We start from the raw sequence: 17,075 nt of genomic DNA, 5'->3' as shown, positions 1-17,075 counted from the left end.
CTATCTCAGGAAGGCAGGCAGAAGACCAGACAAATTCTTTTATTGTAAAACTGATACTTTCCTATATGTTGTTGGTTTCAATTTGCTAATATTTTGTTTAAAATTTTTATGTCTGTGTTCATAAAGGATAGTGTGTGTATGCGTGTGTGTGTGTGTGTGTGTGTGTGTGTGTGTGTGTGTTCCAGTGTAATTTCTTTGTTAAGTTTTGATATCAGGATAATAATACTGGCCTCAAAATTGGTGGAGAAATGTTCTCTATTTTTTTGAAACATTTTCTGTAAGATTGGTATTTATTTCTTAAATGCTTGGTAAAATTTACCAATGAAGACTTCTAGGCTATGGAGTTTTCTTTCTTGGAAGGTTTTTGATTATGAGTTCAGTTTCTTTAATAGATGGATGCAAGTCCATTCGTGATTTCTATTTCTTCTTGAGTCAGTTTTAATAATTTGTGCTTTTTAAGAAATTTGTCCATTTAATCTAAGTTGTTGAAGTTATTGACTTAAAATTGTTCATATTCTTTTAACGTCTTTTTAATTTGTGTAGATACATAATAAAGTACACTGTCATTATTGATATTGGTTGTTTTTTGTACATATTGGTAATTTTTATCTTTTTTCATTCATCTTAGAAGTTTATCATTTTAGTGATTTTTTTAAAATAAAAGTCAGCTTTCAGTTTTATTTATATTCTCTATTATATCTTGTTTTATGTTTTGTTCACTCCTGTTCTTAGCTTTATTATTTCTTTCCTCTACTTCAGAGTTCTTCTTCCTCAGCACTGTTAACATTTTAGGCCAGATAATTCTGTTTTGAGCATTATAGGATGTTTAGAAGCATCCCTGGCCTCTCTTCACAGCATGCCAGTAGTACCTTCCTAGTTGTGATAACCAAAAATATCTCTAGCCATTGCTAAATGTCTTCTATGGGCAAAATAGCCTACAGTTGACAACCATTGCTCTACTTCTTTTGGTTCAGTTTGTTTCTTTTTCTAGCTTCTAAAGGTAGAATCTCAGATCATTGATTTTGGTCTCCCCCTTTCACCAATATAAATATTTAAAGCTAAATATTTCTCTCTAAGCACTGCTTTAGCTACATCCAACATATTTTGATATGCTTCGTTTTCATTATTTTTCAGTTCAGAATATTTTCTAATTTCTCTGCAATTTGTTCTTTGATTTGTGGCACATCTTCCAAATATTGCTATTTTTCTAGTTATGTTATTATTGATTTCCAATTTAATTCCAAAGTGCTTAGAAAACTTACTCTGTATGATTTTCATACTTATAAATTTATTGAAAATTATGCTGTAAAGTACATAAAGTACAAAATATGTAACTTAGAGATGATTATGTAGTATGCCAAAAGATTTGTCAGAGACTTAAATTAGGGTGTTCGCTATAATTGAAATAAGAACTTTTACCGAATTCAGTTCATAAGTAATTTTTTCATTTTTTTCTGTTTATTGAAAATTTACATACAGAAAAGTGTACAAATTCTAAGTTGTACAGCTTGATGAATTTTCACAAAGGTGAAGAAAAAAATATTACAAAATTCTTAGAAGCCCTTCTCTTGACTCTTTCCAGTCACTGTCACTCCTTCCCTGAGATAAACTATTCTGACTTTTGATACCATAATTTAGTTTTATGAGTTTGAACTTCATGTGAATGGAGTTATACAGTATATATTTTTGTGTCTGCCTTTTTTCATTCAACATTATGTTGAAGTTATGTTAAAAATACGAAGATTCACCCATGTTATTGCATAATAGTTGTGCATTCTCAGTGCTCTGTAGTATTATATTGTATGAATATTTCATAGTTTATTCATCCATTCTACTAGTTGGAGGCATTTGAGTTGTTTCCAGTTTGGGGTTAGTGAAAAGAAGTGAGCATTCTTTTGTATATTTTTTGGTGAACATATATACGTATATCAGTTTGGAATATGCCTATGAGTGGAAATGCTTAGCTATAAGGTATGCATATATTCAGCTTTACTATGTAAATTTTAAGGAAAAATTATTAATTGTATTATTGTTATGCATTGTTAGACACTTGCTTTTTTGTGGTTTTGGTTACTGTGATAATGTTTTTGTCATTGTTAAGAAAGAAGCAACACATTTCTTATAATGCATTTTTCTAAGTCTTTAAATTTTACTCTTTAATAATTTTTTTAAATACGTACCTTTGATAAAAACAAATGTACAAAATTACTTTTTAAAAAGAATTACTTTATTGGCAATTACAATGATTTTCTTCTATTACAGTGGTCTTCAAACTTTACTGACCACTTTATTATGCCCCTAGCAGTAAAAAAAAAAAATTCTATATCCTCAATATATATGTACATATTTATAACTATATACATGTATTACTATAATAATATTTTATAAATACAGAATAAAGTTTAAGAAGAATAATAAATATAAAAAGAAGTTTTACTGTTCCACTAATTCTTTTTCAAGCCCCTTCAGGTATATACTTCGTAGACCCTTGCTCTAATGTAGGTGAAGTTTTCTGTTTTTCTTGCTCCTTGAGTATGTGTACGTGAAGTATAAGCTTTAGATATAGTTAGAAGATATTCATTTAGCTTCATAGAATGTGTTCTTTTCATTATATGGAGAGCAACATCCATTAGGTACTTTAGGATTAGAAATGAAATGTTAATAAATTGAAGGTTGGCCCATTAATTCAACAACGATGGAGGTTTTTTCTTTTGCCAGAAGAGAATATTCTGGGAATGCGGGCTTTTATTTCCTTCCACAGTGGCACTCCTCTTGAACCAAACTGTACTATTTTGTGCAGTTTCAATTCTATGCTTCATTTCATTGACTGTCACCAAACTGCACCCTAAAGAATTAAAAGTTATGTATTAGAGTCACAGATCTGGTTGAGATAATGACTCCCAGTCACATAGGAAATGTATTAGCATGTCTCTCTTAAAGAGATGTTATTTGCGAAAACGATTACCTGTAATTCAATGGTAAAATGATAGAAATGTCTCTCTGTCCTTGGAAGTTGTTAAGCATTCAGAATAAGGGTGTCTGAAAGGAAGACAGTTCATTAGTGTTTGCTCTCAGAGGTGCATTTTATTTGGAGAGAAAAATAATTTTTTTTTAGATAGGTTATTCATAATATCTCAACTTTACAGGGAATTTATCATAATTGAGTATTTCAGTGGCACATTATTGAAAGAGATTGGTTGGACACATAGGCTCAGAGGAGCAAAGAGGTTGTTTCTGAGTGTGCTAGTATGTGATAAGTTCAATTACTCATTTATTGCCAGCACTGTTTAGAGTTTTATTTTCTCTGTGAACATATAGTTAGGCACCTTTCTCTGTGTCATACCTTAAATCTTGTACTGTCCTCACAGCTGACTCAATAATGAAAATACCCATCTTTTCTTTCAGTTTCTTTTTTCAACATTTATAGTCTATTGTTTATTTCCAGGCCAATTTCAAGTGTTACAGAGAATCTGTCAATTTGTTGTCCCATGTAGTATACTTAAAATTGTTTTGGGTAGTATATTTTTAGTCTCATTAAAATAATAGGAACATTTGCAGTAATGAACATTTACCGAATATTTATTACATGCTAGATGCTTTTACATATTTTTCTTTAATCCTCACAGTAACCCAGCCCAAGGCATGTGATTTTCTTTCAGTTTTATAAATGAGGAAACGGTTAATCAGAGAAGTTAACTAATTTGTCCAAAGTTTCACAGCTAGTGTAAGAGAATATTTAAAATCAGGACTTTTCCCCTGTAACAGCATGCGTCTTATGACCTATGCATTGTTGTTCTCTGGTTTTGCTTTGGACTTCCCAACTGCTTCTTTGCTTATGGTCTCCTTTCCCCTTGGAATGTCTTCTCCCTATAAGGTCCAAACTCTGCTAGTAGCACACGTACTCATCTTTTAAGTTCCATACCAAATACCACCTTTTTCTAAAGTTTTCCCCAATAGCCCCATTTGGAAGTAACCCCCCACAACACTTTGTATCTTTCTTCATATATTTATTTTGCCTTGAGTTAATAATTACTTCTATACGTGCTTTAATTTACCAACTAGAGACTATCTTTGATTCCTCACAACCTAAGACAGTCTTGAATATTTAAGATACTTAGGATTTGTTAACTTGATATTATAGTCAAAAAAGCCATCAAAATAGGAATAAACACTACCCGATACATTTTTTAAAAATTGGAAGAACATAGAAATATGGTAAAAGATTAGTACATATGTGATCATTTTTGCTTCTTGGTATTTGTAAATTTGTTAAATTTTGCTAGTGGTATAATGGATATGGCATACATTTCCTGGTTTGATGAAAAAGTTTATATTCTTAGCTATCATTTTATAATAGAAAGAGGATAAATAATAGAAGTCTGAGAAATGGGAAGAACCTGCTGTTTTAATTTTGTTCGTAGCAGGGTGTCAGATTACTTTGGTGTTAGCTTTGATAATAGGTTCAATGTAATATTGGAATTCAACAGTTGGTTATTTTGGAGTATATTATCTTTTGTATTTATGGCCACATATAGGATCACCAGACTGTTTAGAATAAGTTTATGGTAGTCTACTTTCTAAATAGATTGTTTCCATGTATGACTTACTCTAGTATTTCATTGATTTTGTTTTATTTGTTCTGTTTTCTCCTCAGATAATGGCAATTAAACCAAAACTTATTAAGAGGGAATGGAGAATTTTATTATTGATTATTCATTCAAATTTTGAATGGTATTTTTATTTTAAATCTCTTTAAAATATGCCTTTTCCCTCTTTCTAATTTATTGATTTACTTCGAAATTTCATTCAAACAAAAAAGAACTTAAAAATTTTATAAACACTTATATGGTAATAGAGATTTGATTGTAATATGTTATTAGTTCTGACTATGTTTTTATAGTTCTTCCATCTGAATTATACATATCCTTGCCATTAATTTGGCTGAACCCTCGAAGCATCCTAAGATTTTTTTTTTTAACCTCCTGTTAGGGAGAAGTCCTTTTTTAAAGATAATCTCTTGAAAATGAACATCAATCTTTTTCATCCCATGTTACTTGGACTTTATGAAACTGCTAAGAAAGGAAAAGGCAAGCGATGGTAACAGAGAAACCTCTTGACTGACAAAAACACTCTGATTGTTAAAGTTTAGAAATTTGTTTATTAAGTATCCATTCGAATAATAAATCAGATTAAATAACAGTTATGTTATATTCTGAAGGCATTTGACATTAACCAGAATACAGTATATTAAATGGTTAGAGTTTTAGTTCTGTTGGCAGGAACTTAAATTTTCCTTTATAAAATTCCTGTTATTTTTAATGCTAAATTATTGTAAAAGTAATACCTGTTCATTCAGGAAAACTAGTATAACATAATTCTAATAGCTGCTAACTTTAGATAGTTATATTTCACCATTCAATGTAAACCTGTTTATTCCTCACAACAATAATATGAAGCAAGTACTATTATTTTTCCTATTTCATAGACGAGGAAACAGCACAGAGAAATGAAGAGACTTTAAGAAGGCCACACAGTTTTTGAAGCCAGGCAGTCTGGCCTTAGAGTCTGTACTCTTAACCTCTCTTCAATATTGCTTGTCACCAGGTGGTTAAGAACTTAGGATTTGGTGTAAGAAAGGCCTGGGCTTTAAATCATGGCCGTTACTTAGACTCTTGGGACAAGAGCATGTCTCTGAGCCTCAGTAATCTTGTTTATAAAAGAGGGGCTGTTTGGGGGAATAAAATGAGATGATATATGTTAACTGCTTGCTTGGCACATTGTTTAGAAGATACTATGCTTTTTCAATAAGTGATAAGTATTATTATAACAAATACTGATAAACGTGAAAAGAACACAACTATTGTAAGCATTTGGAGGTATATCCTTCCAGTTTTTTAAAAGTATGTTCCTTGATTTCATTAATGTATCTTTTATTTATATTATTTTTCTTTCTTCTATAACTTTTTCTTGTTTTTGTTTCACACAGAAGGCTTGAATTTGTATCACTTAGAAGTAAGGCAAACTGTTTCAGCTTCTATGCTAGTCCATACTTTTTATGTTTAGGAGTGGTTAAGTGGAGATGGAAGAGGACATAGAAGTACATATATCTTTTTTTTTCTTTTTAAACAAAAATGGGATTATTCTTGAACTAAATTTTCTGATATAATGTGTACAAATCAACAAAATGTGGGATACTAGAAGTAAGCAAGAGGACATGTGTTAGTATGAATTTTATTAGAATAGCAATGAAACTCCAGTTTGATTAGAGTTAACTGAAAACACTATGTCTGAATGAACAATCCAAATGAACGTAGACTATTTCTTCTTGATGAGTGAGACTGTAAAAGTCTGATCATATGTTGCATTATTAAATAAATTCACTGGGTGTGGCAGTAACTAAACTAATCCCCCTTTTTATAGCCTTAGCAACAATACATGGCTAATGCTCTTTTTTTCCTCTTTTAGGTCTACACACAATGAGCTGGAAAAGAATCGGTGAGTCAATGATGAGGTGCAGCTTTCATTTATGTATAAAAAGTGAACTCAACATTTTACCTGTGAAATAACATAATAGTGCATGTGATTATAATTTTATTTTTAAAATGTATAGTATATCATGATTCTAATATGTATTCTCTCCAAAAAATGACTTAACTAATAAGCTTACACTATTTAAACTGAAAGACGTAAATACATTTTAAGCTCATTTGAATTTCGAGTTTATGGTGTAGACTTCTTTATTTCTGTCTCTGAAAACAGGTTGATTGTGATAGGCTCATGGCTTATATATGGTCTTGCTAAAGGATTAGTTTCTGTAGTGTAGCTGATACATATTATGACAAATTGTAGAACATTGAGTTTCTCTTTCTTTGCAGTTTGTTCATCTATTCAACAAATCTTTATCACGCATGAACTATATGTCAGTGCCAGGCAAGCATAATGCTTTACATAGGAAATACAAGAATGTATTAAGATATTTCCTGTCCTTAAGGAACTTACTGGGGGAGGTATAAAGGTAATTAAAATACTGTATAGTGGGTTGAGTATCGCAATGAAGAAGCAGAGGGTGCTGAAAGATCATTTTGAAGGGGCATCTGATTCTCTTTTGAGGGAGTTTTGGAAGGCTTTACAGAGGATGGTGAATGAGCACTGTATGTTGGGGAAACTGCAAGAGGCTCAATATTGTATACAAGATTGTAGCACAAAGCAAGCCAGGCCAGATAATGACAGCTATGATAAAGAGTTTGGACTTTTTCTGAGATCAGTAGGGGGCAGTTGAATAATTTTAAGATGGGTTGTCATATGATCATATTTGAGTTTTGGAAAGATCACTTTGGCTACAGTGAGAAAATTGCTTAATTGGGAGAAGGGATCTCAGAGGTGAGAAAAACTCTTGTGAAGGCTATCGGAAGCCTTCAAGATAAGAAATGATGGGGGCCACTGGAGATAGAAGTAGACAGAATGAAGAGATAGTATGGAGTGAAAGCAATAGAAATTGGTGACTAGTTTGCTATGGAAGGCTAAGTTTCAGGTGGTATAACTGCTAACGACAAAAGGAATATAGGAAAAGGACAAGTTTGGGAGAGAAGATGAAGATTATACAAATAAAATATTTGCTTTTTAATACAGAGATTAGATTAATAACCAACAAATTAGAATTGTCTGCATTAGTTTTTGACAAACAATTTTTTGACAAAAAAGATCTCTATGACCTTCAACTTTTTGTCGTGCCTTCTTTTAAATGGAAAGGACCTTACAGATTGACTCAGCTAACTGCTTCACTGCAGCTGAATTTAAATGTCAAATCCTCTTGAGTAGGCTTAGCATGTTCCTTCCTCTAGGCTGACTTAGTGGCTTTTACCACTTTGTGTGCACTATGCTCTGTTCATATCTTTTATTATAAAACTTAATCAGGTAGTATTGTATTATCTATTCAAATGTCTCTTTCTGCCAGATGACCGTGATTGCCTCAAAGGCAGGGATTCTGTTTTGTTCAATTTCAGTTCCTAGCGTTTGATGGATGTATAGTAGATGATGGCTTCAATATTGAGTGAAGGATAAAAGTGGAGCAAAGTTTAGTGGTCTAATCAAAGATGTTGTGCTAGTTTGTGGCAAAGCAGTTTGGCAGGAACCATTTTGTTTTAAAGAATCTCTTTTCTGCCTTATATTTCTAATACATTAAAGGCAGTATCTGGCTGGTTTAAACACGGGAAAAAAAGAAGAAATGACAGATAAAATTTTACATTGAACTTTAAATTAGAGCACAGAATGTATTTTGGGCTACATGTTTTAAATACTGATGAACAAGTGGCTTTTATAATTATTTCACCCACCTGAATGTGGTTCTTGGGAGACCCTCAATGGAAATCTGGCAAGAAACATTTTTTAACACTGGAGTAAAGAGACGACTATTCAGGAAACTGTTTGGAATGGAGCTATTAAAATCTTTGAGTAAACTTTGTTTAATGCATTCTGCATTTCAATTCTGATTTACTGATAACTTTATCACCCATAGTAGTATTTTGATATATCCTCTAAGTTGTTTAATCTACTATTTGTCTGTGGCACTTAGTGTAACATGTGGCCTTTATTGCCTGGACTGTACACAATCTCCAGTGTCTCCAGTGAAAGCTTTTTGTTTTCATTTTATTTACTTAGGTCTAAGACTTTCTGCTTGGTTTCTTACCCTACCTCACTAAAGGCATGGTTCCCTCATCCTCCTCTGTCCTCTTCTAATAGTCCTAAGTAGTCTTTTCTTCTCAAATTATTTCTTCCTCTTTCTTTTCTTCCCTCCTTTCTTTAATCCCTCCCTCTCTCTCTTCCTTGAGGCTTAATTGAAAGGTAATATAGAATTAACCTTTCTAAGATGTATTCGTTTTTATAAGAGGTATTTATCAATCAATATAAATAAATCTCTAATTTAGAAATATGTGTTGGAAGGTGAGTACTAAAGGAAGAATCCAGTTTAATAACTTGTTCTTCACTTCTGAAAGGTTTCCAGCTTGTGATCTAGCAAAACCAAAAATATTGGTAGATACAGGTTGAGGTAAGAGGGGCGGGAGAAGTGTTTTAGCTAAATTTGCAAGAAGCTAAATATAAGAAATATTTTTAGAATTTAAGCCTGTAATATTACCTTTTTAAAGCCCCCACCTAGTTCTATTTAATGGTTCTTTTTTTCCCCGTGGTTCTCCTATTTTTATTAGCTTGGTTCTAAATTCTTGCATATAAAGCTACTCGGAGTTAGTGTTTTCTGCTGGGGCAATGCATTGAGAATTAGAGTAGATAGTGAATGACAGAGTAATTTCAGGTGTGTATCTTAACGCCCCAAAATTGTTGAAGCCCTGGGTCTGTCCTTGGGGAGACAATAGCCAACAAATGTTAAGGTTTATACGCCCAGATCTCAGAGAGAAGCCTAACGGTGGAGATTTGGAGTCTGGCAGGCCCAGAGTAGTTTGCTCTGGCCCACAATTACCCCACAGTCCATTAGGGAGCCATAGGTAGTTTCAGGACTGATAAAGAAATTCATATTCATTCTTGGACAGATTGCGGGGAGGCCTATTTCTGCCTAAAACACTGATGGTTACACTAAGCCTAGTCTAGATGGTTCAGAGCATTTGTTACTTGTGTACTCATTCTGTCTTCCTAGACCCATAACAGGTCATAACAGACTCAGGAGGTGGAGATAAAAAGGAAGCAGAATGCCTTTAGATGTTCTGCATTCCCCAGGAACCTATGCAGATCATCTCATGATAATATTAATGAACCTTTGAAATTTAAGAATTAACATTAGTTTATCTTATGAGTTGGGTCCTTTACCAGAGAAGAAGCCAATACAGATTTTAGATCACTTCATTGCTTTTTCATTTTATTCATTCAAATTACTGATGATGTTTTTGAAAGAGTCAACAACTTAACAGGACTCTAATGGTCAAGAACCTTAGTGCCGATGGCAGGAGAGGCCATTCAACCTTCATTGCCGTCATTCATGGAAACAAAAAGCTTACCCTTATTATAATTTTGGTGAAGCTAGAAGGGCCAAAAAAGGATACTGGACTAATAATGCCATCCTAGGCAGAGCAGAAGTGCCTGAGTATTTTTGATAAAAGACAAAAATGTCTATTGAATGGTAATAGGTGTCCTTCATATAGAGACTTTCTTATACTTCTGAGGCAAAGATGAAAATAAGCCTTTATGGAATACTACTGTTTTCTTTCACCATGCAATACTATTATATAATCACATAAAATAGGAAGACAGACTATAGAGGTCAAAGTGTTAATGAAAACTAGCCATTTGACTGTCATAAGTACAATTTGAAACAAGACTATGAGAACACAAAACAGACCTAATCATAATCCTATCTGATCACAAATATGATAACTGTGTTTAATATCAGTCTTTCTCTTCAGTAATGATTAATAAATCCTGTGTTTGGCATCATGGTAGATAAAATAAAGATACCCTAATCTGTCTTTAAGGTTAAGGTCATTATAGCTTGATAATTATAGGTTTCATCTTTCAATACCAGGATCTAGTTAAGTTACCAGTGACTGTTTAGAAAGGTACACTAAAAGTGTTTTTCAGACTGAAGGTTGAAACTCATTAGTGGTCTGTGCAGTCATTTCGAAAAAGAGATAGAATAGAAAATACCAAAGTGCATTGCTTGCAGTAAAGTTAAATGTAGAATTGTGAAACTCATGTATACATGATATAAAAACTGTGGTCATAGTCAAAAAGCCATTGCTCTGTATAGTCAAGGAGAATCTATGCTGAGCCATGGAGATAGAATTTGAATCTAAGGAAAGAATAAGGAAAGGGGTCAGTCCATGGACACAGGAAGCTGACATTTTAAGCTGTGTTCAGGAAAGAGTGAGTAGACCATATTGAGGAGAAGGACAGTCTAACAAATCAGTAGGAAATGAGGAATGTTACTGAATGTCAAGGAACTTGGATTTTATTTTGTTGACAGTAGGGAGTTTTTGAGGCTTTAGAAGCAAAAAGATGGGCATGATCAAAACACTTTTTTTTTTTTTTTTTTAAGTACAGTCTAGCTGGCTATAGAAGCAGGGAGACTAGCTTGGATGCTATTGAAATAGCCCTTGTAGTAGAAGGATATAAGAACTACTATTCAGGTGATGGAAATGGGAACAGAAAGGAAGTGAGAAGACTAAGAACACCATATAAAGAAAGAATATTGTTTTCCATTAACTGCTACTATTTATTCCTCCTCATATTTCATTCTTCACATAACAGAAGAGTGATCTTCTCAAAGGATATATCAAATCATGTCATTTCTGTTTACAGTCTTCCACTGGCTTCCCACTGCAGTTAGATAAAATCTGTGGCCTGGGAAGTTCTACTTACTACTCTATCCCTCATCTCCTGTGGTCCAGCTGACACTGCTTTTCTTCTTTTCCTCAAAGACACCATGTTTATTTCCATCTTGGGATTTTGCACTTGCTCTTCCTTTTGCTTAGCAAGCCCTTGCTCTAGCTCTTCATCATTATTTAGTTTTCAATTCTCAGGCCATCTTCTTAGAGAATAGTAATTGTCCCCCAGTCACTCTCTACCCCATTGCCTTTGTTGTCATCTTGACATTTATTTCTGTTTGAATCATTTGTTTGAGTTATTTGACTTCTTTTACTAGACTGTAAGTTTCAGGAAGGCAGGAACTTTGTCTTATATACCCTTAGCACATAACAGTCATTCAGTAAATATTCATCGAGTGAAAAAAATGATTCTATGTGCTGTAGAACATGTCTAAAATCAATAATATGTTATTGAATTATAATGACAAGTAAAAACTGACATATACAATACTCTTGAGAGCGCAACAGACATACTAATTTCATAAGAGGTAAATGGAAAATTTAATGAATTCTTAAAATGTAAATAAATTATATGAAAAAACTTGGTGAGTGGGAACATCTTAAAGGATTTCTACTATGCAAGACTTTATCCTGCTTATAAGAAAAGAGATTAACTCTTTTTTTAAGAAGCTAATTGATTCTTTCACTTCCTTTGTATATTATATAGTACACTAAAACAAAAATAGGTGATTTCGTAAAGAGGAACAGTTTACCTGATAGAGTTTATGCTCTACTTGTGAAGTCTTTACTCATTTCTCATTCCATGAGGTGAAAATGGTAAATAAGCATTTTTACAAGGTAAAGATTATATGCAGTTGGAGACTAGAATATCATAAATAATTTCAACTTTTCTGCTTTAGAATTTTTAATGTATTAGCTATACTTATTCTAGTGGTTTGGACATGATAACGAATACAGTATTTTTTTCTAGATTATCTACATGTCCCCATTTGATGTGGACATTTTGCCAGAGTGATTGTTTTGGTCTACCTTATCTTAGAACAACACATAAGAATAAATCTCTGTGCCCGTGGGTAAGGCAGTGGTTTCTTAGTACATCACCTGACTATTTATGATTCCTTGGCAGGAGGAACATATCTTAACTGATTTTAGCTTCATATTTGGAATGTTTATATGACATTTGTTTAAAAAGAACATATACTTGTATATATAGTGTGCATATTGTAGAAAAAATGTACATTAGTTTTGTTAGGAGGAAAAAAATTGCAAGACTGGTTTGGCAGAACTTGAATTAAAAGCAAGTTATGGCGTTAAGGATATTAAACCTTTATTTTAAGTTTGAAATATGTAACTGTAACTGGATCAAATGTCTGCAGTTTTGGATTGGGTCTGATAACTGTGGAAAGTTTAGTCAAAAGCTCTTCTTAGCCTTGGTTTATTACTAAGATACAAAATTCAGTCTGAAAATACCTTATAGTAACTTCCTTAGCCTGATAAAGGGCATTTATGAAAAACCCACAACTGATATCATAGTTAATGGTGAAAGACTGAATGCTTTCCACTAAGATTAGGAATAAGACAAAGATGTCCGCTCTCATGATTTCTTCTCAACATTGTACTGGAGGTTCTAGCCAGTGCAGTTAGGCAAGAGAAAGAAAGAAAAGGCATCTAGATTTGCAAGGAAGACGTACAACCATTTGTTTGCAGATATCAATCTTATGTTTAGAAAATACTAAGGAATCCACAAAAAACTATTGGCGCTCATAAATGAATTTAGCAAAGTTACAGGGTTCAAGATTGGCATACAAAAACCAGTTGTGTTTCTATATACCAGCAATGAACAATCTGGAAGTGAATTCCATCTACAATATCAATTCCATTTACAGTATCAGCCAAAAGAATATGACACATAGGAATAAACTTAACCAAGGAGGTGAAAACTACAAAACACTATTTAAAGAAATTAAAGATATCCTGTGTTTATAGATTGGAAGAGTTAGTATTATTGAGATGACAGTCTTCCTCATATTAATCTACAAATTCATTGCAAGCCCTATCTAAATCCCAGCTTCCTTTTTAGCAACAATTGACAACTGTTCCTAAAGTTCATATGGAAATGCAAGGTACACAGAATAGCCATAACAATCTTGAAAAGAACAAAGTTGAAAAGACTCATACTTCCCAATCTCAGAACTTAACTACAAAGCTATGTAATCAAGACAGTGTGGTTTCAGTCTAAGAAGAGACTTATAAGTCAATGAAATCAAGTCCAGAGGTAATCTCTCACATTTATGGTCAATTAATTTTCAACATGGGTGCCAAGACAATTCAGTGTCCTTTCAACAAATGACTCTGATGCATAACTGGGTATCTACATGCAAAATAATGAAATTGGATCCCTACCTCACATTATATACAAAAATTAACTCAAAATGGACCATAGACCTGAATTTAAGAGCTAAAACTATAAAATTCTTTGATAAAAACATGAGAATAAATCTTTTGACTTTGGGCTAGGCAATGGTTTCTTACATATGGCACCAAAAGCACAAGCAACAACAACAACAAAATAGATACAGTAGACTTTATCAAAATTGAAAACATTGTGTTTCAAAGGACACCATCAAGAAAGTGAAGACAAATTACAGAATGGGAAGAAATACTTGCAAAACATATATCTGATAAGAAGTTTATATTCACAATATATAAAGTACTCTCACAACTAAATAATAAAAAGGCAACCCAATGTAAAAGCGGCCAAAGGATTTGAATAGATATTTCTCCAAAGAAAATATACAAAAGACCAATAAGCACATGAAGATATGCTCAACATCAGTAATCATTAGGAAAATGAAATCAAAACTACAAGATACCAGTTCATGCTCACTAAAATGGCTAATGTTGTTTACCAACATTGTTGTTTAGCATCCATCGTACCAGCTACCATTGTTGGGGGAAAGGTTCTGAAAAGTCTTTGCAGTTTGGCACTTAAAAAATGCTGATGTCATCATTGTTTGATGGCACTGGGCAAACGACTAGTAATTAACCACAGATAAGTTTCAAATATATTACGTGTTGCTACTACCTAATGTGGTTTGAGCACTTAATAATGAGGAAATATTGAACTTTGTGGCATATAAAAAGGGTATATTTAAAGGTTTTTAAGAGCCTCTAACAATGAAGTCTAACAAGATTAAGACTATATATTAAATGAATGTAGTAATTGTATATTTAAGGTATAATAAAATGTAACTTCATTGTATTTGTTAGGTCTTGTAAACAACAAAATTTAAAAAGTATAATTATAGAGGGAAGGAACAGCATTGTCCAGAGACCAGGAAATAGCTACTGATCTAGTTTTCTGATGTGGCAAATAAAAATGATGGCTTCTTCTCTTTTTTAGCCTAAAGATGGAAAACTGACATCCTTATTTTTAATTTATGTAAAAATCTTGAAGAAGAAAAATGTATTCTTTGTACTTTTTGACAGTAAGAGATCAGTTACAGTACTGAGTTATCAAAGATAACTATAGAACACTACAAAGTAAGCATTGGAAAGTATAGGACACTTATTTAATAGAATTTGACTATGAAGTTATAGAACCAGCTAAATATAGAAATTAACATTATCAAACAGTATTCAGAGTAATGTTGTTTGTCAGAGAGACATATAATTGGTGCATTTATTTTTGTATGCAAGTAAATGAATATTTTAACTTTTTATATGGTAGGAATGCTGAAAACTGTAGACAAACTAAAAATAGCTGTTAGAGTACAGAGATAGGCACCTGTTAGAGTTAGAACTGAATGTTATATGAGATAGAGATGAAGTAATGGGTAGGTTTTGGAGATAAAATTTATAGTTAATAGAGGAAGCATAGCCAGGATAAAATTACACATTTAAAAAGCAGCCTGTCTTTTTTGTAGCATATAGCAGCACAGTTTCTGTATTGACCATCAGAAATAGCTCATTAAGTCTATACCCTTTAAATTGATTCTCTTAATAATTATACAGCAGCAGAATTCTGCTAGACTTTAAGACAAAATGCTATTTTGCTAAATTCATTTGCTGTATATAATAATTACTGCAGTGTAAATGTTCTGATAAATATTAGTTTAATAATAACTACAATTCAAACACTTTTAAAATAGCATCTTCATATAAAGAAATTTCTGTTTTGGTAAAAATTTTGGCAGTTCAAACATCAAGAGGTATATCAGTAAGAAATCTTTTTATTAAATGAGAGACTTCTTTAATATCTTACATTCCTCTTTTAAAAATGAAGAGATTCAGATTCTTTCAATATATTTTAGCTGTTGCAGAGAATAGTTATTTTGTACTTGTTTATGTTTTTCTGTGTATTCTAGTGAATAATGCCAATTTAAAGTCCTATCAGTGTTACTAGTGAAAAACCACAGGTCTAAAGGGGAGGATTCAGTAATAAGAATAGAATTTCCTAATATGGTTACTTGCTAACCGGTTCTTGAAGACAAATTTGCTTGGAAAATATATAATTCAGCCCTGGGACCAACACATGACATAGTGCTTATGTTCATGTCTTTTAAATCAAGAAAAGTTAAAACTTAATGAACTCACAAATAAATGACATCTTTGTTTTGTTTTTATTTGGGGGAAAGCTAATCGAAAAAGGTAGACTTTAATACTAAACATGGTTTAGGAGCTAAATTGTCAAAAAGGATACCCGGAATCCAACACAGATAACTTCTTTGGGGATACATAATACATTGATGTGAGAATTGTACCAGAAATCAGAAGATAATTTTTTCTTTTATCGCTACCAGTATTAGGCTGTGGATGTCATATAAATTATCTCACTTCTTGGGGTCTTGCTTTCTTTGGCTGTAAAAGGAGGAAACCTAGATGATCTCTGAATTTCTTCCCTACATGAAAAGTTTTATAGTTCTGTGAATGTTTTAAATTCAGAAATTATAGGCATTTTGGGAACTTAATTTTTCTGTTGTCTCCAAAGCATTTTTCCTTGATGCCAATACATACATATGTATGTAAACCTCCTACACACACACACACACACAATGAAAGAGCTGCTGGAAAAATGAGCTTAGAACCTCACCTCATTAAAGCTTTGGAACTTTATAAAATATCTAAAGATTATTATAAGACATGGCGCTATGGCTACAATGATGAAAGCTTATTTTACAATAAGTACTTATTTTATAATAATAGTAAATGTTTTTATAAAACTAGAATTTGCTTTAAGAAGAATATGTGCCTGTGTATATAAATAGTATGAACACATTTCTCAAAGCTGTATATATATACACACAAACAGATATAGATATGAATTCTGAGATATAAATACTAATGAATATTTAGGATCTAATTCCTTTTGGAACAATACTTACCTTTGACTTCTAAGGAAATGTAACAAGGTATTTTATAAACATTGTAGTAAATCCTGGTCACTTTTTAAAAAATTCTCTGACAAGTTTATATTTGCTCAGGCTCTAGAAATCCAGTTTTGTGGTGCTTATTGTATTGCAGTATCAAAACAGTCATTTTAATGGGTACCATGGATCACTAGATGAGGGTGTATCATACCATGAGGGAAAAGCACACTAACGTAACTCAAAACTCCAAGGAAGGATGACTTAGCTTATTTGAAACATTTGTCTATAAACAATCTGAAGAAAAAGTAGCTGCAGGTCAGTATATTGGAAACTTTCTTCCTTACCATTTGGACAAAGTAGCTTTTCAATAATGTCC

At 32.5% G+C, this 17,075-nt stretch overlaps 1 protein-coding gene across 3 annotated transcripts in view; it reads left to right on the top strand.

Moving 5' to 3' along the window:
• Nucleotides 1-17,075, top strand: part of MXI1 (MAX interactor 1, dimerization protein) — a 73,243-nt gene that overhangs the window by 33,586 nt on the left and 22,582 nt on the right. For all 3 annotated transcript variants that reach the window (XM_011363758.2, XM_023532730.1, XM_011363759.2), the window contains exon 3: nt 6,466-6,495. In XM_011363758.2, coding sequence (XP_011362060.1) covers nt 6,466-6,495 — 30 coding nt within the window. The remainder of the gene's footprint in view (nt 1-6,465; nt 6,496-17,075) is intronic.

Source organism: Pteropus vampyrus, unplaced genomic scaffold (genome assembly GCF_000151845.1).
Source record: "Pteropus vampyrus isolate Shadow unplaced genomic scaffold, Pvam_2.0 Scaffold89, whole genome shotgun sequence".
Taxonomy (NCBI): Eukaryota; Metazoa; Chordata; class Mammalia; order Chiroptera; family Pteropodidae; genus Pteropus; species Pteropus vampyrus.
Note: the sequence above shows the minus strand (reverse complement) of the source record. Positions and strands in the feature narration are given on the sequence as shown.